The following is a 26,426-nucleotide window of genomic DNA, read 5'->3' as shown; positions in this document are numbered from 1 at the left end:
AGTTTTTTAATTGAGAAGTTATGATACTAAAATTAAACTTGTGTATTATTTCTCCTCATTAGCGTCACTTTCCTAAAACCATAACGTTTTTAATTTGCTCTCTTTGGAAAGCCATAATGTGATAAATCCGACAAAATTAAAACCTGACATCGATCAAGCACCTTGTACATTTCTCTTATCATCAATAAGAAGCTGAAACATCATAGAGCAATAAAACAACTCAAACATAAAATGAAGAAACGTTACAACGAAAATAAATATTTATTTGAGATGACGATGGTGTGAATTAATCATGACTCATCAACAACCATTTCGTAAACAACAATGGGACTTCTCACTTTATGGGTGCCATCAAACCAAATTAGATTTGCGGACGAAGGGATTTCCGAGTCGAGGTCCCTGCCTGTAACAGTGACCGTAAAAGATTGCTTCTCGTTCACTGTCTTAAAATACAGAACACTAGGCGTGACCTTGACGCTAAGCTTAGATCCGTGACCTGCGACGACCTTTGATTTATATGTTGAGTTTGGCGTGCCGACATTGGTCAACGTTCTGTTGAAAGTCACAGTGAAGGTTCTAGCGGATCCTGACAATTTAGCCGACATTGAAGGATAGTTAAGGTTTCTCGGCAAGATTTTGTTTTTTTTGGAGCACTTGACGTTATCACCGGAGATGATTTTAAGGGTCTTCGAAGTGTAGTTCATGCCACAGAGGAAGGCTATGTGGTCAGCTTTTTCCAATTCATAGACAAGTCCAGGATTTAAAGCGGCTATCGGGTCGACATGGCCAGCTCCATAAGAAAACTCGGTCGATGCGATGCCACGTCCCTTAGGCTTTACGGCCCAAGCTGCAAAGATTAGTTAAGATAACAAAGTCTCAACAACGGTTACTTGTAGCACAAGATAGTAAAAATCGCATACGGTTATTGCTTACCAGTTGTCATGATGGCAGATTGAATCATGGAAGGAGACCATTTAGGGTGAAAAGTCTTGACATACGCAGCCACACCTGCAACGTGCGGACAGGACATTGAAGTTCCAGAGAAAACAGAGTATTTCACATGTCTGGTGTCATCTTCGGACGGTTCACCATCAGGTGAAAATGCAGCAAGGATCTCCACTCCTGGTGCTGTTACATCCGGCTGCAAGTCATCCACAATTGTCTCTGAGACCGAAGATATAAAACAGACCGAGATCATAAACATGTTGTATAGTTTTTACCTTGAGAATATCAACAGCGATGGTGTTTGGACCGCGAGAAGAGAAGGAAGCGATAACAGGAGATGTCTGATTAAAGATTGTTTCCGTTTTTAGAACAGCCGCTCGTGGAGAACTGAGAAAACAAACACAAATAAATTTGGAGAATCTGGAGCATATTTAAAGAGCATAGAGAAGATGATTGTTTACTCTTCGGACTCAATGTAAGAGACGAGAGACTTCATGTCTTTTGCATTTAAACCAGAGGCAGGTAAATGGTGAGTGAATGCAACGTCTGGTCTAGGGGTTTTAGAAATGATTGCAATAGCTCCAACTGATTTAGCTATCTTGAAACCACTCGGACCATCACACACTAAGATCTTTCCCTTCACACGACTTTTGTTTAGACACGATGGCGCGCAAAGCCTGACAGAACAAAATTGAGGTCGTTACATTGTTTAAAATACTAAGTCGACACTATCATCGTCACAATTAAGACTATGTTTTGTAGAGAGAAATTAACCCTGCGGTTTTTGCGGAACAACCAGAGGAAGCTGCAGATTTACCGTACACTAGAGGGTACTTTTTTCCTTTCATATCGAAAGCATTCACTGACTTCCCCTGTTACGAAAAAGGAACAGAGGAGCTTGGTAAAAAAAAGTGTTACTTGTTACTTACGACAAGTGTTACTTGTTACTTACGACAAGTGTTTTGCCGTTTCCAAGAACAACTTTGGTGATAAACCCACGGTTGGTGGTGCTGGCTGCAACGGTTAAGATCCATGGCGCTACATGCGAGACTGTGTTGGGATTTGGACCGCTGTTACCCGCAGAACTTACAGTGAGAATCCCTTTGTCCATAGCGTGAAAAGCTCCGATCGCGATTGGGTCATCTTCGAACATGGACGCGAATTTAAACCCAATAGAGATGGTGATGAGATCCACACCGTCAGCAATAGCGTCATCGAACGCAGCCAGAAGAGCTTCCGAGCTACACCCTGTATCGGTGCAGACTTTGTAAGCGGAGATTCTAGAGGCCGGAACGCCACCTCTTACTGTTCCATTGCCGATTCCAAAGAAACTCGTGTCCACGACTGCATTTCCAGCCGCTGTGGAAGCCGTGTGTGTACCATGGCCTGAAATGTCCCTAGGACCTTCGCTTGTGTAGTCTCTTGCCCCAACCAACTTGCTGTAATGATTATAAATGATATCAACAATTTATTTTTTTGACCGCTCATATCAACAATATATATGAACTCTTTATTTTGTAACAACAGCTTTTACGTCAAAAGTCTAATCTTTTATGAAAAAGAAAAAAAAAGTTTAAGAAATACTTGTTGCAGGTGAAGTTTTTGCCGCCCGAACAAACACCTTTCCATTTTTTTGGAGGAGGACCAAAGCCTTTGCCGGAAAAACTCTGAGATTCCGGCGTGATCCCACTGTCGATAACTCCAATAATGGTATCACTTTCCACGGTAGGGTTCCTCTTTGTTCTTTTTCCTTCCTTTAACCCCATGAAGTCCCAAGAGGTGGTCGTTTGGAGTTGTAACATCTTGTTTGGGAACACTGACACAACTCCCTCCATTTCTAAGGAAAACACAAACGGGCTTTCTTCGATTGTTTAATCTTAAAAATGATTTCAACATTTCTGTGTCAAAGAACACTCACCGGCAACTCTTATACGTTCTGACTCAGTGAGCCTGGCTGCGAAGCCGTTGAAACTCCTCTTGTAACTTCTCACCAAACGTCCTTCCATCGAACTAAAAAATATATCACTTATTAAAACTTCAAATAGTTAAAGAACTAATTATTGTTAGAGCATACTAATTAAATTCACACCTTTCTCCGGTGATCTCTTGAAGAATATTCATGTGATCGGACGTTGGCATATAGTCCGCTCGAGAGGAAAGTGAACCCATGTAGACTATATAGACCTTCATTGAACATATATCATCATCAACTCATCATCATTATCATCATGTATTCATGTACGTACAACGGCAAAACTATAGTAAGTTTTTTTTTTTTAAATGGTTATATAAAATCCTAATCCTATAATATAATATTACATATATACAATGTCAATGTCGAAAACGTACGATAGAACAATCAAGTTAATTTTTTTGCTATATTAACACGAAATTCTAAGAAACATTTTCTATGGTATATACTTATATTGATTTGATCAAAAAAAAAATTCTTATATTGATTTAAAAAAAAAACTGTATGTTATATTGAATATAAGCTAAAAAGTTTATAGATTTTTGTTTTTTCATTTTATTTTGCTACGTATTGTTTATATTAAGCAAAAGATGTGCTATTATTTAGTGAATAAAAATATTGAAATCGTTTAAAGAAACCGTTTATATATAAGCACACAAAAGAAGACACTTATTGTGCAAATTAGAAGTCCATTTGATTTTCAGAAGTAAAATATAATTAGGATTCCATTTAGGACTAATTAAGTTAGTCACGTGTATAATTGCAGACCACGTCATCATCTTCTTCGTTTAGGATTAGGGTTTATGTTCAGCCGCTAAAGTGGATCAAGGTTATTTATTAAAATGAAACATATGTCTACGCAGCCAAATCAGATACGCAGTATTGAGTACCGGTGCTGACGGATGGTCATATGTATATATGGAGAAACAAGAGATTATCATAATAAACTAATTATAATATACATAATCGTTTATAAATACCTGTTTATCTTCATCAGTGACTGCTGAGACTGAAATTAAGAACAAAACAAGGAGACATGAGAGGAGGCAAGAGGAACCTGCTAGATAAGCCATTTTTAATAATATAATGTAGTAAAACTACTGTAACTTCTTTTTGTTTTCTATGAAGATGTACATGCAAAGGTCTCTTTATATAGGAGATCATGCATGCACCGTGTCCAGAGTTGTCTCAAACGATTTGCAGCCCAAAAATTAAAGCATATATTATAAAAAACAATATCATATATATATCTATATATTTGTGTCTAATCATCATATATATTTTAATATAATTCAATTACATATGATAATTAATCCAACAGATATAAGTATATAAGTATATTACTATATAGGTAACATATGTAATTAACTAATTATGATGAATAATTCCACGACATGAAATTGAAGTTCTCCCATCAACATTCGGTTTTCTCATTAACGAGTTTTGATATTCCACGTCATACTCATACCAACTATGAACAAATCGGTAACACTTGAAAGTCTTGAAACTAGCTACGACATACGATTTTGCGTGTATTATTTTGGAACTTTCGATTAACTTTACCCTATTAATTTGGAAGAAAATATTTGAACCCCATATTTAGTGTTATATAGATATATATTTAAAATAATTAAGGCATATTTTTATGTATTTATAAATGTTTTTAAAATTATACGTTTTAATATATGTACTTTTTTTTTGAGGTAGACCCCAATTAATATCAATTTTAATTTTTTTATGAAGATATAACTTTTTATAATGGAGATTCTGTTTGACCTCTCCGCTTGTATATATGTACTAAAAATCTGTCCGTGACAACTTAGTAAAATTTAATTTATTTTCTCTAAATTTGTGTCTTTAATTGTTTAATGCAATTACTATAATTTTAATCTAATTTTAATCTAATCTACTTAAAATCGTTTTAAATGGGTACGTACACCCCGGTCACAAGGATTTGGGAGACGTGGGAATCCGATTTAAACATTTTTTTTAAGTTAGTGAGTGGTGAATAATTGGCCTATTTAATGGAGTATTTGATTATTATTGGGAGTACTTTAAAGCTGATTAGATGCTTATTCCTTTTATATATTTAATATTCTAGTTGGTCCATGCATGAAACAACGTCGATGCCAAAAGCAAACAACAATAATATATTGCAAAGAGATTTTGTTATAAATATGCTAAGAAATTTGTAGCGCATTTGTTAAAAATAATAAATATAACACATTTGCTAGAGGAACCTGTTAGATTCGCCATTTGTGTTAATTAAATGGATTAAAATTACTATAAATATTTTACAACCATGATGATGAACATGCAAAGATAGAGAGAACATACATGGTTGGAGCGTGTCAATTCTAATGTATATATTAGATGATATGTTGAATGGATGTTACAGATGGTCCGCATGGAAGTTATATATAGCTAGCCACTCAATGTATATATTCAAACCTTCTTCTTCTTTAAGACTGCTTGATTCTTACGTATTTAGCGGTGATATATCGACAATCCAGGTTAACGAAGTATAGAGTTAACGACAAAGGTTTAAGTCTCCGACAACCATATCCAAAACGTAGGTACAATCTGTTTCTCTGACGCTTACCAAAATTACATAACGTAATTACTATTTTTTTACCAAGTTTTTTTTGTTTGCTGCCAATTTTGATTCTCAATTAGTTGTTTACCAAACAATCCACAAGGAGGTAGCTTTTGCCAACCGGATAGTGACACAAACAGTGAGATTCTTGGAAGAGTACTTGAACGTTCGCCACCGGATCTCCGGTCATTTAACATAAAGGTTGTCAGAGTATAAGTTGCTGACCTTTCTTGGTCACGTAGAGCTAAAGTGAAAAAGAGAACAGAAGAAGACGAAGTTAAGCTTCTTTAAATCGGATCCCTTTTCTAGATCTGAAATAGTTAGCCTTTAGTTTTTTCAATTGATCAAAAAAAGTAATATACCAAAATAAATATATTATTATATTGGTTAGTTAAATAATATATGACTTTATATCTGAAATAGTTCCCCTTTATCTTTTTTAATTGATAAAAAGTAATATGCCAAGCTAAATATACTATAATATTGGTTAAATAATATATAACTTTATATCTGTAATTAATTTTTTAGTAAAAGAACTTTTGATCAGAGACGAGAAGATGAGGTCCACATAAATTGCCAACTTGCTGAAGTCTACTGTTTTTTTTTTGTTTCTTCTTTATCTTCAAGGCTCACAAATCGATCACTAATTTTTCACTTTTAAGACTTTAACCAAACAAAAAAAAAAGATCAGAAAAATATACGGAAAAAATAATTTCAAACCTTAAATAAAAATATGATAAAAATGTTTTGTCTTAAAAAAATTCTTACATGTATATAAAATTTTAGTGCACGACCTAACTAGATTTGCCCAGATTAAAACCTATATGACAGAACGAAAATGTCAAAAAGAAACAAAGCTCGTAAAAAAAAAGAAAAGAAACTAAACATTGTGAAAGAACACGTGAAACCACGTAGTTTACAAACTTTACACGTTGGGAAGAGAGATTCCATTCGGGGGAATAAATTAAACTCCAAACTATATCTCATGCATGCTGCATAGTAGTATGTATTTTCAAAATTATTGGAGTTGCATATATTTCAAAAACATCACAAAATAACTGGCTATTTTGCAACTTATCCCTATAATATAAGCATGGAATGCCTGAGAATTGTTGTCCATTTCAGATAGGAGATAGATTCTCATACGTTTGCATTTGATTTTCCAAAATTTATGGTCTCCATGTTGATCAGACCCTTGGGCTTATATTACATTTAATTTACTAGTAATCCAGAAGGCAAAAATCGGTTAATTAAGATATATGGTGACAACTAATTAATGCTGGCCTCGTTTAGCTCATAGCATAAACAACTACATGGGGCTTCTTACATAATGAGTGCCATCAAACCCATATTAGATTTGCAGACACAGGTTGTTCTGTTCCGATACTATCGCCTGAAATAGTCACTATGAAAGACTGCTTCTCATTCATTGACGTCATAGACAAAACAGGCGGCAAAACCTTGATGCAGAGTTTAGAACCAGGACTTGTGACTACCTTTGCTTTGTATGTAGAGTTTTGCGTGCCAACGTCAGTGACAGTTCTCTGAAAAGTTACGTTTAATGGTTGTGAATCACGTTCTATTGGGTCGACTGTCGACATGGCCAGCTCCATAAGCAAACTCTGCTGATGCAAAGTCAGTTCCAGTAGCATTCATTGGCCAAGCTGTGAATCACGAAAACAAAACAGAGACTAATATAAGTCACCGGTTTCTTGCAGGAGAAGAAAGCATTTCTTGGGTTCCATGGGGCGTAAAGTATATTGTTTTAGGTCTCTTGTGGGACACGAAAGTAAGTTTACACGGTATAAGCTGGATAGAAATTGGCCTACCGGTTGTCATGATAGCAGAGTGGATCATGGAAGGAGACCATTTAGGATTAAACGTCTTGACGTACGCAGCCACACCTGCAACGTGGGGACAAGACATCGAAGTTCCAAACATAACCGAGTATCTCATACGCCTGGTGTCAGTCTGGCTTTGAGACGGTGAAGCATCAAGGGAATAAGCAGCGAGGATCTCCACTCCTGGTTCTGTTACATCTGGCTGAAATTTGTTTACCATTAATTGTCTATCAGACTAGGCAAAAAGAGAAGCACTATCATTTAAGTATTTCCTATATAATATTGTACCTTGAGAAGATCAACAGAGATGGTGTTTGGACCACGTGAAGAGAAAGAAGCAACTTTAGGAGCTGTCTGATTAAAGGTTATTTCAGTTTTTAGAACAGTCGCTTGCGGTAACCTGAGAAACAAACATAAAGATAGCGGGATATCAAGAATAAAGAATCTCGAGCATATGTAAAGAGTAGGAAACAAAGAGATGATCCTTGGTTACTTTGTGGAGTTAATGTAAGAGAAAAGAGAGTCAAATAGAGCAGACAGTGGCAAAGGGCTGACGGAAGAATTCGATTAGAACAACAACAATAAAGATTTATTTATTTAATATGCATATCCCAAGACATCAACATACATATAGGAAGCCGAGACATAATAGAGCAATAAAACATAGAATGAAGAAACACTATAACAACAATAAACATTATTTATTTGTGATGATGATGACTCATCAGTACTCGTCATTAGTGTAACTGTAAACAACGATGGGACTTCTCACGTTATGAATACCGTCAGACCAGATTAGATTTGCAGACGAAGGCACTTCAGAGTCGACATCGTTGCCTGTAACAGTGACCTCAAAAGATTGCTTCTCATTCACTGTCTTAAAAGACAGAACACTAGGCGTGACCTTGACGCTGAGTTCAGATCCGTGACCCGCTACTACCTTTGATGTGTAGGTAGAACTTGGTGTACCGACGTTAGTCAAAGTTCTGTTGAAAGTAACAGTGAAGTTGCTATCAGATCCCGACAATTTGGCCGACATTGAAGGATAGTTGAGGTTTCTTGGTAAGAATTCCTTTTCTTCTGAGCAAGTGACGGTTTCGCCGCAGATGACTTTCAGGTCTTCCGAAGTATAGTTCATACCGCAGAGAAACGCGATGTGGTCTGCTTTGTCCAATTCATAGACGAGTCCAGGATTTACAGCAGCTATCGGGTCGACATGTCCAGCTCCATAAGCAAACTCAGTCGATGCGATGCCAGTTCCAGTAGCATTTACCGGCCAAGCTGCAAAGATTAGTTAATAGAGAACAAAAACAGTTTCAACAAAGGTTACTTGTGGGACAAGCAAGTATAAATTGGATGTACAATTTTCTCTTACCAGTTGTCATGATAGCAGATTGAATCATGGAAGGAGACCACTTAGGGTTAAACGTTTTGACATACGCAGCCACGCCTGCAACGTGTGGACAAGACATTGAAGTTCCGGAGAGAACAGAGTACTTCACATGTCTGGCGTCATTTTTAGACGGTGCACCATCAGGTGAATATGCAGCGAGGATCTCCACTCCCGGCGCTGTTATATCCGGCTGCAAGTCATCCACCATTTTCTCTCAGACCAGAGAAAAAACAGAACTGAGATCATTAATGGTTTGTTTATTTTTACCTTGAGAATATCAACAGCAATGGTGTTGGGACCGCGAGAAGAGAAGGAAGCAATAACAGGGGATGTTCGATTGAAGATGGTTTCAGTTTTTAGAATAGTTGCTTGTGGAGAACTGAGAAAACAAACACATAAATTTCAGTATAAAGATGGAGAATATGTATAAAACGTAGAGAAGATGAATCGTTTACTTTGTGGACTCAAGGTAAGTGACGAGAGACTCAAAGTCTTCTGTTAGTAAACCAGATGCAGGCAAAGGGTGGACGTGGGCGACGTCAGGTCTAGGGTTTCTAAAAATGATTCCAGAGGCTCCAACTGATTCAGCTATCTTCAAACCATCTCGACCACCACACACTAAGATCTTCCCATTCACACGGGATTTGTCTAGACAGGCTTCCTTACAAAGCCTGAAAATGGATTGATCTCATTACATTAGAAATTTGATTAAGAATACAATTAAGATTATGTCTCGTAGGGAGGAAAGTACTCTGCGGCTGCTGCGTCGCAGGTAGAGGAAGCCGCAGGTTTTCCGTACACAAGAGGGTAGTTCTTTCCTTTCATATCGAAAGAGTTCACTGACTTCCCCTGTTACGGAACAGAGGAATCATTGGTAAAAAAAGAGGGACAAAGAAGAATACTATAGAAAAGTGTTACTTGATACTTACGACAAGTGTCTTGCCGTTTCCGAGAACCACTTTGGTGACAAACCCACGATTCGTGGTACTGGCTGCAACGGTCAAGATCCATGGCGCTACACTCGACACTGAGGTCGGGTTTGGACCGCTGTTACCCCCAGAATTCACAGTGAGAATCCCTTTGGCCATAGCGTGAAAAGCCCCAATCGCAATTGAGTCAAATTCAAACATGGACGCAGTTTCATCCCCCCCCCCCCCCCCCCCCCCCCCAATAGAGATGCTGAAGAGGTCTACACCGTCAGCAATCGCGTCACCAAACGCATCCAATAGAGCATCCGGGTAACACCCTGACTCGTTGCAGACTTTGTATGCGGCGATTCTTGAGGCTGGAACGCCACCTCTAACGGTTCCGTTGCCGATTCCAAAGAAGCTTGTGTCCACAACTGCGTTTCCAGCTGCCGTGGACGACGTGTGTGTACCATCGCCATCCGTGTCCCTAGCGCCTTCGCTTGTATAGTCTCTTGCCCCAATCAACTTGCTGAAATATTTATAAACAGATCAATAACATTAAAACTTTCATTTTCCAAACTAATGTTAAAGAGAGAAATATCAGTTATCACTTGTTGCATGTGAAGTTCTTGCCACCGGAACAAACACCTTTCCATTTCTCAGGAGGAGGACCAAAGCCTTCGTCCGAAAAGCTCTGAGATTCCGGTGTAATCCCACTGTCGAGAACTCCGATAATGGTGTCACTTTCCACTGTAGGGTTCCTCTTTGTCCTTGTCCCTTCCTTTAACCCCATGAAGTCCCAAGACGTCGTTGTATGGAGTTGTAACTTTTTGTTTGGGAACACAGAGACAACTCCCTCCATATCTAAGAGCAACACAAACGGGTTAAGTTTCTTTAACCTTTTGAATCATTTATATATGTGTGCTTGATCGAAGAACAACTCACCGGCTACTCGCTCCCGCTCTGACTCAGTGAGCCTGGCCGCGAAACCGTTGAAACTTCTCTGGTAGCTTCTCACCAGACGTCCTTGGATCGAACTAGAATTTAAATAATATATATATACCACGTATTAAAAATCTCTGTAAAAGTACTTAAACTTATAAAATTAACCATACTGAAAAGAAATAAATTAATCAAATCCACACCTTTCCCCGGTGACCTCTTGAAGAATACTCATGTGATGCGCAATTGGTGAGTAGTCCGCTCGAGAAGGGAGTGAACCCATGTAGACGATATACACCTATATCACCATCATCATCATAATTTATAACGGATGATCGTATATGGAGAAATTAGCAAGAGATCAACAAAATGAATCAATTAATAATGTTGTGAATCATCGAGGATAATAATACCTTTTTATCTTCATCCGTGACTGCTGAGACTGAACTCAAGAACAGGACAAGGAGACATGAGAGAAGGCAAGATGAAGTAGCTGCTACTTTCGCCATTTAAAAACAAAAAAAAACGATTAAAATTACTCTAGTTTTGAGTTATGTTATGACTTATGATGAACATGAAAAGATCTTTATATAGGTGAAATCATACCATGCACCGTGTCAAATTAAAAATGTCCTCTGATTTTGTCTTTAGTTGATATAATGAACCATGTGATGTGTAAGGTTAGGCAACGGCAGAAGTTTTACCCGCCCCAAAAATTCTTTACCCCTCGACATGTTCTAAAATTTAAATGCTCATCTGCTATCAAGTAAACTTTGCAAACAGCACCTTATGTTAGGCATTTTGATTGTTTATTCCTTCTGAGGTAAGTTTGTTCAGTCCACTAAAATCAATTCGCCTAAGAAAGACGAGAAACTTCTCGGATTCGAAAGTCGAAACTAACAAAGAATATAGAAAATTAACAAAGATTTATATCATATGTACGCATAATTCTTCATTCAGATATGAGATATATATGCATACATATGTGTATAAACATTAGTATATAAGTTTGTATGTTTCATATTTTCCAAATACTGAAATTTAGGGATGGGCAAAGTAATCGGTAACCAAATAACCGACCGAACCGAACCGAACAAAAAAAATCAAACCGAAACTGAACCGAAGTTCCTCCAATAACCGAATGGTTAGTAAAATTTTATGTTCAAACTAACCGAAACCGAACCGAACTGACAATTAGATGGTTAACCAAAATATCCAAAAACCTAGAATATACTCAAAATAATATACTTAATATTAGGTAAAACTATAAAATAAACTTAAAATATTAATTATTTCTACATTCAAAACAATTAAATACTTTAAATAATCAATATATTTAAAAGTTATTATTTTGAATTTACAAAGTTAAATACTATTTTGTAAAATCAGATCAATATTTTTCCCCGTTTTTATATTTTTGTAATGTATTTTTGGTTAATTTCGGTTAATTTTGGTTATATTTGGTTAATTTTGGTTATATTAGGTTTATTTGGTTAATTTCAATATAATTTATGTTAGTTATAGTTATCTCTTCATCTAACCGAACCGAAAGAAACCAAACCGAACCGAACCGAAATTTCTAAAATATCCAAATGGTTATTATATTCCTATATCCAAACTAATCGAAACCGAACAGAATGGTTAACCGAATGCCCAGGTCTATTGAAATTGATGAATTCGAAGCAAAATTATGCAAGAGTTGACTAAACTTCTCTTCTTCTTTTTTTTTTCCAAGAAGAGTCTAAACTATACGCCGAGCCGGCCACAAGGCCAAGCAAGCAAAGCACATGCTTGCAGCCGCTAATAATATTAGCTATTTTCGGCCGACTTTCCAAGAAAGATCTTGTGGTCTAGTGGTTTAACACGTCCACGTTGAGTCTGTAACCTCCAGTTTGAATCTTGCTATGGTGTTAATCAGTTGTTTTATTAAGAAGAAAAGTATACTAAAAACAAAAATTATGAGGCCCATTTTTCTCCCCCGTTTGTAGCCTAGTTTATCTCCACGCCGGCTCTGACTATACGGTAAAGTTTCCCTCTTCATAATGTGACAATTTTTTTCAATTCATGACAAGTATTATGTTTTAAAAACCCTTTAAGTCCAAAGAAAAGAGTCCCGCTGCCAAAATAACGGTAATTTTCTAGCTTTCCGGGAGTTAGTAACTGTTTTCCCCAATCTTTTTCTTTTTTGAACACCAATCCTAGGCTCCTAGCTTACAAACTTGACTAGTACAATACTTACCAATCAGTCTAATGAAAACGTGAGAAAGGCTATACAAGACAAAAAAGAATCAGTTTTGGTTGCTTTTTGGGGTAAAAATTCCTAATTAATTAGTTATCAATAATCTATCGATCTCTCAAATTCTAATCAAATATTTTACATATACTCCCTCCGTTTCAAAATATAGGATGTTTTAACTAAAGCACGTAAATTAAGAAGTCTTTACTTTTAATAAGTTCAACCAATCAAAAACAATACTGCATAATATAAAATACTAAACTAATCTAAAAGTTGCATATATAGAAACTTGAAAACATTCTATATTATGAAACAAAAAACTTTTCTAAAACATCTTATATTTTGAAACGGAGGGAGTATTGATTATCTTAGTGAGGGCCGGCCGCTTTTGTTGCCTAAAGGGCCAAAGGCTAAAGCAAAAGGAAAACTGAAGCCTCTTTAACCAAAACGTTACTTAAATGAAAAACATATTAACGCTTTCACATGGTTCGAACCCTGTTACATCTGTAGCCAAAATGGAGCCTTCTACAAACCCTCAACCATTAGACTACACACAATTTTATTTAATCGATGCCCTAATATAATGATGATGCCTAAAGCAGCTGCTTTACCAGTTTTAGGTCAGGTCGGCTCTGATCTTAGTTGTCCATATAAGGTCTTGTAATTTGTAGGGTTTATAAAATGAAAAAACTTTAGTCAATTTTAGTAGGTCATCAAGGGTATCAAAAAACTTCGGCAATTTTAATATTGTATGAGTGTAAGTTTTTCAAATTTATTTTTAAGGTAATTTTTGGAATTCCGAGTCCATATCAAGACGAAGAGATACAACTATGAGCTAAATTCTAAATTAATGGTTCGATTCACCAAAACATACAGTTTTGCGATTTAATGTTTTTCTGATTTTTGAACAGGTCCATGTTTAAGAAGGTTTGCTTTAAAAGGTAATATTAATTATGAGAAAAGAAAAAAGAAAAGGTTGGAGAGAAAAAGAGAAATTCATTATTGCACCATCGTACCAAGAAATGTATCATTTCCACAAATAACAAATGAAATAACTACTATCGCATACAACAAGTAATTACATCGTACCAAGAAATGTATCATTGACAATCCAAAACAATTTTCGAGTCGTCTTTAATTAGGGAATGGCACTTTAAAGTTTTCCATGAATTCGAAGCAAAAAATTATGCAAGAGTTGACTACTATTTTTTTTTTTGTCGAGAAGAGTTGAATGTAAAGTTTAATTCCCTCTTCATTATGTGACAGTTTTTTTTCAATTTATGAAATGTGCTATGTTTTAAAGACCATTTAAGCAATTCATGACATGTGTTATGTTTTTCTTTTAAAAGACCCTTTAAGTCCAAAGAATGAAAGAAAGAGTCCCCTACCAGAGCAACTGTTTTCTCCAATTTTTTTTTTTTTTTAACACCAATCGTCCAATCCTAGCTTATAAACTTGACTCGGACAATACTGATACATCAGTCTAATGAAAACGTCTTAAAGGCTATACAAGACAGAAAAAAAAAAGTTTTGGTGGCTGTTTGGGATAAAAATTCCTAATTTATTTCATCTATCTCTTATTCTAATCAAATATTTTACATGTATTATCATAGTTGTCCATATAAGCTCTCATAAGTTGTAGGGTTATAAAAGGAAAATGTCCGACGAAAACGACGACAGTTGAATTATTTTATTCGACGTCCTAAGACATCAACACAAATTAAAATATAGAATGATTAAAACAAAAAAAATAATGGTTTATGATGACTATGGTGGTAATGATGGGAAGTCACCAGTATAAACAACAATAGGGCCTTTTCACATTATGCGTCCCATCAGACCAAAATAGACTTGCAGAGGAAGGCAGTTTTGAGTCCAGGTCGATACCTGATACCAGTTTTGAGTTCTGCTTGGGAACACCGACACAACTCTCCCCATTCCTAAGAATTAATATTACATAACATGGATAAAGCACATAAGTATTTTTTGCAAGAAGAACAAAAAAACACGGTTTCACTGAATAAAACATGGATATAGAGATTATTAATCAGCCCCAAAACTCGATATATATGAAACTCACCGGCTAATATGTTTCGTTCGGATTCCGTGAGTCTTGCTGCAAACCCATTGAAACTCCTTTTGTAGCTTCTCACCAAGCGATTCTCGATCGAACTGAAATATAATTAAAAACCATGAGACGATTTATCTCTATCCAGATTACCAAACAGCTATCTCTATCTCTATAATTAAGACGGGAAAAATAAATTAATAAGACCTCTGTCCGGTGACTTCTTGAAGAATACTCATGTGATCGGACATTGGTGTGTAATCCTCTCGAGACGGAAGTGCTCCCAAGTATACGATATATACCTTTATATATTGATTATTATCATGTACGATAGAACATGATATTGGACTCATAGTGAGAAATAATTAGAGGATCATAATAATAATTAAATTGTAATGATTTGTTTTTATAACAAATATTAATATACCTGTTTATCTTCATGATCATCCTCTGCGGAGACTGACCTCAGAAACAAGACGAGGAGACTTGAGAAGAGGCAAAAGAATACTTTTCTTTTCGCCATTTCAACTAGACTAAATTAAAGGCTCTGTAATACTGTATTTTTCTTTTCGTATGAAGCTTTTGTGGGACATGAATATATATATATATATATATATATATATACATAGAATATGAGATTTGGCAGGGGTTTAATTAGTCAATAAGTCTCCTTACCCAAAAAAAAAAAAAAAAAATAGTCAATAAATCTCCTATGATTGTGTATAAATAAAGTAAAATCTAGTATACTACTATATCTCAATAGGAAATAAATTCTATTGTATTAATTTATTATACTAATTGTGGAAACACATAATCCAGGGATTGACCTATGATTAATTAATAGTTTAATACTATATACTCCATCGTTTTTAAAAATATATATATTGCAAACTGATGGAAACAGCTTTCTTTGAAATTTTAATGAGGTACGGTGCTGGGAAAATCATCTATCGTGATATCGTAAGTTTAAGGTTTCAATATCAATGGTAATCGTTATACAGATAGATTTTTTTCGTGTAAATTTTTGTGGTGTTGTAAAACTGTCCATGTTGAAATCGCATGTGATACTGTTGGATGTATTTTTTCGTGCAAAAAAGTTAATTATGTAACATTTATTATAGGTAAAACATGGTTAAAGGCTAGTGGGATGGTGAGGGTCAACCTAGCGCTATAGAAATTAGTTAGAGATTAATTTTTAATAATTATTTTATTTTATAGCTTATTATAATAAATATATGATGTTAAATAAAAATTGTTATCTAGAAAAATTTATTATAGTATAAATTTTTAGTTAAAATAATATTTAAAAAATATAGTAAGGTAACTAACTAATGTATATATCTCATCCATTAATTTTCCATAACTATAATATAATTAATCCCTTAGTTGTTACTTGTTTACAATAAAATATTGGAAATAAAACAAAATTAAACTTGTACACAAAAATAATTATAATGACAAAAAATAAGTGAATAACACTCACGCTTATGCACATGCATGTATTTGAGAATTGAGAGTATACTAACTATAAATAAAGTAGCTAGCTTATGTTCGAGTTGTTTAGTGGCTTCAAAATTAGGCATTATATTGAGGCCCGTTTTGGCCAATACAGTATTTTTCTCTAAAACATCAGTCAAACATCCGATTTAAGTCGTTTAAGCGGACAAAAATTGAATATCGACTAGTATCAGCGATTAATCACTACAGCGCATAGGCTACGATCTTTAAAATAAGTGGTAAAGCTGTTCGTTTTATTTCAATGTGGCTGAAAAGATTTGATTCGCTAGCGATTGAAATATATCACTAGTGGCGATTGAAAGTAAGTATGATGTCGATTTTCCAACTATCCTTTTTGGACAGCAAAGAGTCAAAGGAAAAATAACTACACGCTGAACATTTGAATCGACCAAATTAAGGACACTTGCAGAAATAACGTCTTTTGTTTTTTTCTTCAAAGTTGGCGACATTTTTATTGTTTGATAACATAATAGTCTAAACTATATGAAGATTAACAATTTTTCTTTCTTAAGAAGCGATAATTATTTGACTATATATCAGCTTATTTTGATGCAAAGTCAGTTCCAGTAGCATTCATTGGCCAAGCTGTGAATCATGGAAACAAAACAGAGACTAATATAAGTCAATGGTTTCTTGCAGGAGAAGAAAGCGTATTTCTTGGGTTCCATGGAAAAGCGATTTTCTCTTAACAAGGTTTGGATCTAGACACCCAGTCCCACATTCCCTAAATGGAAAAATCCGACCAAATCATAAATTTGAAATTATTGTTTAAGCGAACCCTAAAGAAGGAAATCGCCTAGAATTTCATATTTCTGATTTATAATCACTTCCACATTGCAAATTTGATTAGAACAAGAAATCAAGGAAAACAAAACACAGTATCTGGATTATCCAATATGCATATCCCAAGACATCAACATACATATAGGAAGCCGAGACATAATAGTGCAATGAGATCAACTAAAAGTAAAAAACATAGAAAAAAAGGAAACATAACAAGAACAATAAAGGTTTCTTTTATGATGATGATGATGACGACTCATCAGTACTCGTCATAAGTGTAAATGACGATGGGACTTCTCACGTTATGGATACCGTCAGACCAGATTAGATTAGCAGACGAAGGCAGTTCAGAGTTGAGATCGTTGCCTGTAACAGTGACCATAAAAGATTGCTTCTCATTCACAGCCTTAAAAGACAGAACACTAGGCGTGACCTTGACGCTGAGTTCAGATCCGTGGCCCGCCACTACCTTTGATGTGTACTTAGAATTAGGTGTGCCGACGTTAGTCAAAGTTCTGTTGAAAGTCACAGTGAAGGTGGTATCATTTCCCGCCAACTTAGCCGACATTGAAGGATAGTTGAGGTTTCTTGGTAAGATAGCTTTTGTTTCTGAGCAATTGACGGCTTCACCGGAGAGTACTTTCAGGACACTCGTAGTGTAATTCATGCCGCAGAGAAACCCGATGAGGTCTTCTTTGTTCAATTCATAGACGAGTCCAGGATTTACAGCCGCTATCGGGTCGACATGTCCAGCTCCATAAGCAAACTCAGTCGATGCGATGCCAGTTCCAGTAGCATTCACCGGCCAAGCTGCAAAGAATAGTTAAAAAAGAACAAAAACAGAGTCAACAAAGGTTACTTGTGGGACAAGAAAGTTGAAATTGGATGCAACTTTTTCCCTTACCAGTTGTCATGATGGCAGATTGAATCATGGAAGGAGACCACTTAGGGTTAAAAGTTTTAACATACGCAGCCACACCTGCAACGTGAGGACAAGACATTGAAGTTCCGGACATAACAGAGTACTTCACATGTCTGGTGTCATGTTCAGACAGAAGACCATCAGGTGAATATGCAGCAAGGATCTCCACTCCCGGCGCTGTTATATCCGGCTGCAAGTCATACACCATTGTCTCCAATCAGACCAGAAAAATAAACAGAACCGACATCATTAATGTTTTGTATATTTTTACCTTGAGAATATCAGCAGCGATGGTGTTGGGACCACGAGAAGAGAAAGAAGCACTAACAGGGGATGTCCGATTGAAGATGGCTTCAGTTTTTAGAACAGTTGCTTGTGGAGAACTGAGAAAACAAACACAGATATTTCAGTATAAAGATGGAGAAAATATATAAAACATAGAGATGATGATCGTTTACTCTGTGGACTCAAGGTAAGTGACGAGAGACTCAAAGTCTTCTGCTTGTAAACCAGATGCAGGTAAAGGGTGGATGAAGGCGACGTCTGGTTTAGGGGTTTTGAAAATGAGTCCGGAAGCTCCAACTGATTCAGCTATCTTCAAACCACCTGGACCACCGCACACTAAGATCTTCCCATTCACACGGGATTCGTCTAGACACGCTTCCTGACAAAGCCTAAAAATGATTCGATCTCATTACAAAAAATCTAGGTCATCATAATAAATTCATTACAGTTAAGATTATGTTTCGTAGGGAGAAAGGTACCCTGCTGCTGCTGCGTCGCAGTTAGAGGAAGCCGCAGATTTTCCGTACACAAGAGGGTACTTCTTTCCTTTCATATCGAAAGCGTTCACTGACTTACCCTGTTACGGAACAGAGGAATCATTGGTAAAAAAAGAGGGACGAAGAAGAATACTATAGAAAAGTGTTACTTGATACTTACGACAAGTGTCTTGCCGTTTCCGAGAACCACTTTGGTGACAAACCCACGATTCGTGGTACTGGCTGCAACGGTCAAGATCCATGGCGCTACACTCGACACTGAGGTCGGGTCTGGACCGCTGTTACCCCCAGAATTCACAGTGAGAATCCCTTTGGCCCTTGCGTGAAAAGCCCCAATAGCGATCGGGTCACGTTCGAACATGGGCGCAGATTTATCCCCTATAGAGATGGTGATGAGGTCTACACCATCAGCGATCGCGTCATCAAACGCAGACAATAGAGCATCCGAGCTACATCCTGTCTCGGTGCAGACTTTGTAAGCGGCGATTCTAGAGGCCGGAACGCCACCTCTTGCGGTTCCGTTGCCGATTCCAAAGAAGCTTGTATCCACTACTGCGTTTCCAGCCGCGGTAGAGGCCGTGTGTGTACCGTGGCCTTCTGTGTCCCTAGCGCCTTCGCTTGTGTAGTCTCTTGCCCCTATCAACTTGCTGAAATATTTATAAACAGATCAATAACATAAAAATCTTTCATATTCCAAACTAATTAAAGAGAGAAATTAACTTAGGAGTAATTACTTGTTGCATGTGAAGTTTTCACCACGGGAACAAACACCTTTCCATTTCTTAGGAGGCGGACCAAAGCCTTCGTCGGAAAAGCTCTGAGATTCCGGCGTGATTCCACTGTCGATAACTCCGATAATGGTATCACTCTCCACGGTAGGGTTCCTCTTTGTTCTTTCTCCCTCCTTTAGCCCCATGAAGTCCCAAGACGATGTCGTTTGGAGTTGTAACACCTTGTTTGGGAACACAGACACAACACCATCCATATCTAAGAACAACACAAACGAGTAACCTTTAGAATCATTTCAACATATAAGTGTGTCTCGATCGAAGAACAACTCACTGGCTACACGCTCCCGTTCTGACCCGGTGAGCCTGGCCGCGAAACCATTAAAACTTCTCTTGTAACTTCTCACCAAACGTCCTTCGATCGAACTAAAAATAATATATCACTTATTAAAAATCTCCGTAAAAACATCTAAACTCAATTAATCTTAACTAAACATATGATTAAAGAAAATGAATTAATCAAATCACACCTTTCTCCGGTGACCTCTTGAAGAATACTCATGTGATCGGACGTTGGTGTGTAGTCCGCTCGAGATGAAAGGGAGCCCATGTAGACAATATAAACCTTCATGGATCATAAATCACCATCATCATCATCATCATTTATAATAGATTGGATGATCATTATGGGAATATTAACAAGAGATCATCAGAATAATAGATTAGTAATGATATGAATCATCGATGATAATAATACCTGTTTATCTTCATCTGTGACTGCTGAGACTGAACTCAAGAACAATACAAGGAGATATGAAAGAAGGCAAGATGAAGCTGCTACCTTCGCCATTGTTTTAAGAATAAAACGATTAAAATTACTCGAGTTTTAAGTTATGCTATGATGAACATCTAATGATCTTTATATAGGTGAAATCATACATGCACCGTGTCAAATTAAAAGAAACTAATTCATTTCCTCTGATTTTGTCTTAAATTGATATAAATAAATTTGTATAACTAGGATTAAATTTGGCCATAATTTTAGTGACATCTGTATCCATTAAATGGTAACACTGTTTACAATTTGAGGAAACATATATAGGGATTTATTATTTACTCAATTAGAGAAAAAAAAAATAAAGTGTGGGATCAGTTTCTCTTTAGTTTTCAATTTTCCTAGTTAATTGTAAAAATAAAATATTACATTTGATTTTTTTTTCTCGTTCATTATACGTAATACAATTACACTAGAAGTTAATTTATTAAGGCAGTTTAATTAGATGATATGGTGAATGGACGTTACATATCATCGTGTCCACATGAACGTTAAATCCAGTCATTGTAGCCTTTTCTACGGACTAACGATTGCTATTACTAGGTATATGCAGTTAATGTAATTAATTAGTACTTGCCTTTTTAAAAAGAATAACATAGATTGATTAGATATATTAATCTTTTATAATTGTTATTTTGTTATTCAGAATAATATACATTTAGTGTTTACTTGCTAGTTGCTACTATAAAAATAAATAATATTAACACATTTATTGATATATATATATATATACAGTTATACACACACATTTAGGCTGTAAAGTTATACTATTATAGATTTCGGAGTATAGAAATAAATCAAAAATACATTTATCAAGAAAATAAATTATAGAAATAGTTGATATTTAGACTAATATCACTGCTAAAATTAAAATCAAACCAGTAAAATCTATTAAAAAGAGTACTTTTCATATGTAGATATCATATTTTTTTTTAAGGATAGAAATATGATGCAAAGTTGCAAACAAATTATTTTATTCAGTATTGGAGATTATTGTCCAAACTTGAAAAGCCATCTGATTTATTGGAAGTAATTATGTTTCAAGATTCTCAATAGAAAAAAAGTGTGATATTAGTTAATTGTATGGGGTAATTTTATTTTTCAAGAACTAATGAACCATGTGATATGTGTAACCATAGTTAGGCAGAAGATTTACCCCCAGAAATTCTTTACCCCCTTAGACATGTTCTAAAAATGCTCATCTCCTATCAATAAACTCTCCAAACAGCACCATATGTTAGGCATTTTGATTGTTTGTTCGTTCTGGACTTCTGGCGTAAGGTCGGTCAGTCCACCAAAATCAATTTGCCTAAAAAAAAAAGAATGTGAAATTTTTCAAATTCGAAATTAACAATGATTATTGAAAATTAACAAAGAATTATATCATATGTATGCATAATTCTTCTTAAGATATATGTGTATGTATTTATACAAGCATTATTTTAGGTTTGTAGATTTCATATTTTCCAAATACTTAAACTAATGAAATCGAAGTATTATAATTAACAAGAGTTCACCAAACTTCTCTTCCTTTTTTTTTTTTTTTTTGTCGAAAAGAGTTGACGAAACTATAGCCGTAAAGTTGCCCTCTCCATTATATGACACTTTATGACATGTGTTATGTTTTAAGACCCTTCAAGTCCAATGAAAGAGTCTCGCTGCGAAAATAACGGTAATTTTCTAGCTTTCCGGGGGTTAATAACTGTTTTTCCAAAACTTTGTAAAAGTTGTCTAATCCTAATAAAAATTTGACTAGGACAGTAATATCCATCAGTCTAATGGAAACGTGATTAAGGGAGGCTATACAAGACAGAAAAAAATCAGTTTTGGTGGCTGTTTGGGATAAAAATTCCTAATTTATTTCCTCTAATGGCGTCATATCTCTCTGATTCCAATCGACCATTATACATGTCTTCATTATCTTAGTTGTCCATATAAGCTCTTGTAACTTGTAGAATTATAAAACGAACATGTCCGACGAAACAGTTGAATTATTTCAGTCGACGTCCTAAGACATCAACACAAATTAAAACATAATCAAAACATAGAATCATTAAAACGAGAACAATAATGGGGCTTATGGTGGTGGTAATGATGGGACGTCACCAGTATAAACAACAATGGGGCTTTTCACATTATGCGTCCCATCAGACCAAACTAGACTTGCGGAGGAAGGCAGTTTTGAGTCGAGCTCGCTGCCTGATACAGTCACCGTGAAAGTCTGCTTCTCGTTAAGAGACTTCATTGATAGAACACTAGGTGAGACCTTGACGTTGAGCTTAGATCCGTAATTTAAGACAACTTCTGATTTGTATGTAGAGTTTGGGGTACCAACGTTGGTGACTGTTCTTTTGAACATGACAGTGAAGGTGCTATTAGATCCCAATTTAGCCGACATAGAAGGATAGTTGAGGTTTCTTTGTAAGATTTTTTCAGTGCAAGTGACTGCTTCACCGGTGATGAGTTTCAGGGTAGTCACATTGTAGTTCATGCCGCAGAGGAAGGCAATGTAGTCTGCTTTGGTCAAATCATAGATGAGACCTGGATTAGTAGCAGCTATTGGGTCTACATGTCCAGCCCCATAAGCAAACTCGGTGGATGCATAGCCACCAAAATTAGAAGCATTCATCGGCCAAGCTGCGAGATTGATTAAAAAAACAAAGAAGAACACAGCATGAACAGAGGTTGATGGGTTTCTTGTGTGTCAAGAAAGTAATTTTATTACTTAAGGTATAATTTTTATTTACCTGTAGTCATAATGGCAGATTTGATCATGGAAGGGGACCATTTAGGATGAAACGTCTTGATATAGGCGGCTACGCCTGCAGCGTGTGGACAAGACATTGACGTTCCGGATTCAACAGAATATTTCACTTTAGTGGTGTCATAAAACGGTGATGCCTTTAGTGAATTTGCAGCCAAAATTTCAAGTCCTGGTGCTGTTATATCCGGCTGCATTTTCATTTAACACTTTCTCAGATTGACAAATAAAGATCATTAATCTAAGCATAACAAATATCTACCTATGATATTTATACCTTGAGAATATCAGCAACAATGATGTTTGGACCGCGCGATGAGAAGGACAGAACTTTAGGAGCAGACTTATTAAAGATTGCCTCACTTTTTAGAACAGCCGCATCTGGTGAACTAAAGAATCACACCCAAGAAATATGAGAATAAAGAGAAACATATACACAACAAAGCGTATGATTTAAAAAAGAGAAGATGACTGTTTACTTTGAGGACTTAATGTAAGAGAGGAAAGACTCAAAGTCATCTTCTTGTAAGCCAGATACAGGTAAACCGTGGATTTGGGCCCAGTCTGAACTATCTTCAAAAATGGCTGCAACGGCTCCCTTTGTATAGGCTACGTAAGGAAGAAATCTATTGCACACCAAGATCTTTCCCTTCACCAGGGATGCATCAAGACAATCTGGCATGCAATCCCTGAAAACATTTAAAAAAAAAAAAAATCATTACCACCAATCAGATCTATAGAAGTATTTCTAGATCATACGCTTTACACATGGTGTTTCTTGGGTAGAAAGTTACTCGGCACATTTCGCTTGGGAGGCAGATGAAGCAGCAGTTTTACCATACACCAGAGGGAACTTCTTTCCTTTCAGATCAAAACCATTCACTGATTTTCCCTATAAGGGAAAAGAAAGAACATAAGAGTCATTGTCATGACAAAAAAAATATGAGAGTGTTACTTGATACGTACGACAAGTGTCTTGCCGTCACCAAGAACCACTTTGCTCACAAAAGCACGGTTCGTGGTGCTGGCTGCAACGGTTAACATCCACGGTGCTAAGCTCGTAATTGAGGCCGTATTCGGACCAGTATTACCAGCTGCGTTCACAGTGAGGATCCCTTTGGACATAGCATGAAAAGCTCCAATTGCGATCGGGTCTTTCTCAAACGGGTACACATTAATATCACCTATAGAGATGGTGATTATGTCAACACCGTCGGCAATAGCATCATCGAACGCAGACAATATTGCATCATCTCTACATTCACCGGCGCAGACTCTGTAAGCGGCTATTCTAGAGGATGGAACGGCACCTCTCACTGTTCCATAGCCGAGCCCAAAAAAGCTTGTATTCGTGACTGCGTTTCCAGCCGCAATAGAGGCCGTGTGTGTACCGTGGCCACTAGAGTCCCTAGCATCTCCGGGTGAGTAGTGTCTTGCCCCAATCAGCTTGCTGTAAAAATGACTAACAGATCAATCAAAAGAAAAAGCATCTGTTGATTCGTCCCCTGAAGTCAAAGCTTCTGACTCAGTTAGACTCTCTTACCTAGACTACACGTAGGTCTCGAAACGTAATTTTTTCATTTACGTTTACATGTGACAAAATAAAAATAAATAAAATATATATAAGCTGTGGACTCATTATAAGATGTTGTCAAAGGATAAATGTTTTCCTTACATTTGCATTTGGTAAACAAATTTTGTTGCTTAAAATGTTTAAAATTGTGAGCTCATTGGAAACATATGCACTAATTAAATATAGAACTTATATTAACGAACACAATGAGTTTTGATCAACTTCCAACACCTATAAAGTTTAACTTTCAAAAAACAGAGAAAAATGGATTTACACGTACTTATTGCATGAGAAGTTCTTGCCGCCGGCACAAATGCCCTTCCATTTCTTTGGAGGAGGACCAAAGCCTTTGTCGGAAAAGCTTTCGGATTCCGGCCAGATTCCACCGTCCAAGACTCCAATAATAGTATCACTCTCCACAGATGGATTCCGCTTCGTCCCTTTTCCTTCCTTTATCCCCATAAAGTCCCAAGACGCCGTCGTTTGGAGTTTTAATTTCTTGTTCGGAAACACAGACACAACTCCCTCCATATCTAACAATATCACGTCTTTACATTTAGGCATGATTGATTCAATTTTTTTTTTGTTCACGCATGTTTACATTTGATTTTTTTTTTTTTAAGAATCTACGTCGTATTAATATAAAATAGTTCATTTTTCTCATAAAATAGTTTTGCAAGAACTTGCTTCCGTTTGCGTGTGACATTAACGTTAAAAAATAACAATATAAATTTGGCTTCAGAGTTCAGATGATAAAGGTTATGAATCACTTAGAAAAGATACACACTAAATGTAAACATTACTGAAGAAGAAATCATTTGAATGTATACATAATAAACACTCACCGGCTACTCGTTCTCTTTCGGACTCAGTGAGTCGGGCCGCAAACCCGTTAAAACTCCTCTTGTAACTTCTCACCAAACAAACTTCTATCGAACTAGAGTAATTGTATGTTAGAATCCTCGTAATAAATATAAAGTAATAATGATTGAATTAATCAATTCACACCTCTCTCTGACGACCTCTTGAAGAATACTCATGTGATGCGACATTGGTGTGTAGTCCTCTCGAGAAGGGAGTGAACCCATGTAGATGATATATACCTTAATTAAACGATAACCATCACTTATCAACATAATCATAATGTATAAATGGTTGAGCATAGCTAGAAAAAAAAGAGAGATTTATTGATCATTGATATATAATAATATACCTGTTTATCTTGATGATCATGTGTGACTGCTGAAACTGAATTCAAGAACAACAAGGCAATGAGACATAAGAGGAGGCTTGAGAAAGCTCCTCGTGTTGCCATCTTCAGAATTGGTTAAAGTTGGTCTATAATTTCTATGGAGACCAAGATGAAAGGAAATTTATATGGAGTATAGTATTATATATCATGCATGGACCAAGTAAATAGTAAAATGTAATTTATGTTTCTACGTTTAAAGGTCTGCCTTTTCCCCAAACGGTTTTCCAATTTCGTTTGTAACTAGTTTTTTCTTAACATTACCAACAAAAAAAAAAAAAAAAAATACAATACTATCAGATAGGATACAGGGAGAATTTACTTTCTCGATGTGGTAAAGTCATCTATTTTTGGAATCTCGAACGATACTGACA

At 36.1% G+C, this 26,426-nt stretch overlaps 5 protein-coding genes across 5 annotated transcripts; all 5 read right to left on the bottom strand.

The window, feature by feature from the left end:
* Positions 1 to 149: 149 nt before the first annotated feature.
* On the bottom strand, positions 150 to 4,054 carry LOC104726498 (subtilisin-like protease SBT4.12). Its single transcript, XM_010445365.3, has 10 exons — positions 3,898 to 4,054; positions 3,035 to 3,129; positions 2,864 to 2,955; positions 2,530 to 2,782; positions 1,898 to 2,384; positions 1,720 to 1,817; positions 1,407 to 1,622; positions 1,221 to 1,332; positions 934 to 1,141; positions 150 to 847 (listed from the first exon to the last, which is right to left on the bottom strand). Exons 1-10 carry the CDS (start codon positions 3,988 to 3,990, stop codon positions 291 to 293), a joined length of 2,211 nt encoding a protein of 736 aa, XP_010443667.1. The 5' UTR covers positions 3,991 to 4,054; the 3' UTR covers positions 150 to 290.
* Positions 4,055 to 7,916: 3,862 nt separating this feature from the next.
* LOC104726500 (subtilisin-like protease SBT4.13) lies at positions 7,917 to 11,157 on the bottom strand. The gene is made up of 10 exons (XM_010445367.3): positions 11,011 to 11,157; positions 10,801 to 10,895; positions 10,601 to 10,692; positions 10,267 to 10,519; positions 9,677 to 10,184; positions 9,499 to 9,596; positions 9,203 to 9,418; positions 9,015 to 9,126; positions 8,730 to 8,937; positions 7,917 to 8,635 (listed from the first exon to the last, which is right to left on the bottom strand). Exons 1-10 carry the CDS (start codon positions 11,104 to 11,106, stop codon positions 8,079 to 8,081), a joined length of 2,235 nt encoding a protein of 744 aa, XP_010443669.2. The 5' UTR covers positions 11,107 to 11,157; the 3' UTR covers positions 7,917 to 8,078.
* Positions 11,158 to 14,484: 3,327 nt separating this feature from the next.
* Positions 14,485 to 15,490, bottom strand: LOC104726501 (subtilisin-like protease SBT4.4). The gene is made up of 4 exons (XM_010445368.2): positions 15,329 to 15,490; positions 15,109 to 15,203; positions 14,914 to 15,005; positions 14,485 to 14,773 (listed from the first exon to the last, which is right to left on the bottom strand). Exons 1-4 carry the CDS (start codon positions 15,422 to 15,424, stop codon positions 14,652 to 14,654), a joined length of 405 nt encoding a protein of 134 aa, XP_010443670.2. The 5' UTR covers positions 15,425 to 15,490; the 3' UTR covers positions 14,485 to 14,651.
* A 1,793-nt stretch (positions 15,491 to 17,283) lies between these two features.
* LOC104726502 (subtilisin-like protease SBT4.13) lies at positions 17,284 to 20,703 on the bottom strand. Its single transcript, XM_010445369.3, has 10 exons — positions 20,392 to 20,703; positions 20,165 to 20,259; positions 19,969 to 20,060; positions 19,641 to 19,893; positions 19,067 to 19,553; positions 18,889 to 18,986; positions 18,583 to 18,798; positions 18,396 to 18,507; positions 18,107 to 18,314; positions 17,284 to 18,012 (listed from the first exon to the last, which is right to left on the bottom strand). Exons 1-10 carry the CDS (start codon positions 20,482 to 20,484, stop codon positions 17,462 to 17,464), a joined length of 2,205 nt encoding a protein of 734 aa, XP_010443671.1. The 5' UTR covers positions 20,485 to 20,703; the 3' UTR covers positions 17,284 to 17,461.
* Positions 20,704 to 22,442: 1,739 nt separating this feature from the next.
* Positions 22,443 to 26,372, bottom strand: LOC104726497 (subtilisin-like protease SBT4.11). The gene is made up of 10 exons (XM_019232722.2): positions 26,017 to 26,372; positions 25,812 to 25,906; positions 25,649 to 25,740; positions 25,084 to 25,336; positions 24,197 to 24,680; positions 24,025 to 24,122; positions 23,710 to 23,919; positions 23,508 to 23,619; positions 23,217 to 23,421; positions 22,443 to 23,106 (listed from the first exon to the last, which is right to left on the bottom strand). Exons 1-10 carry the CDS (start codon positions 26,116 to 26,118, stop codon positions 22,547 to 22,549), a joined length of 2,211 nt encoding a protein of 736 aa, XP_019088267.2. The 5' UTR covers positions 26,119 to 26,372; the 3' UTR covers positions 22,443 to 22,546.
* Positions 26,373 to 26,426: the final 54 nt, after the last annotated feature.

Source organism: Camelina sativa, chromosome 11 (assembly GCF_030686135.1).
Source record: "Camelina sativa cultivar CO46 ecotype springtype chromosome 11, ASM3068613v1".
NCBI classification, from domain to species: Eukaryota; Viridiplantae; Streptophyta; class Magnoliopsida; order Brassicales; family Brassicaceae; genus Camelina; species Camelina sativa.
This window is presented reverse-complemented; position numbering and strand designations above follow the sequence as displayed.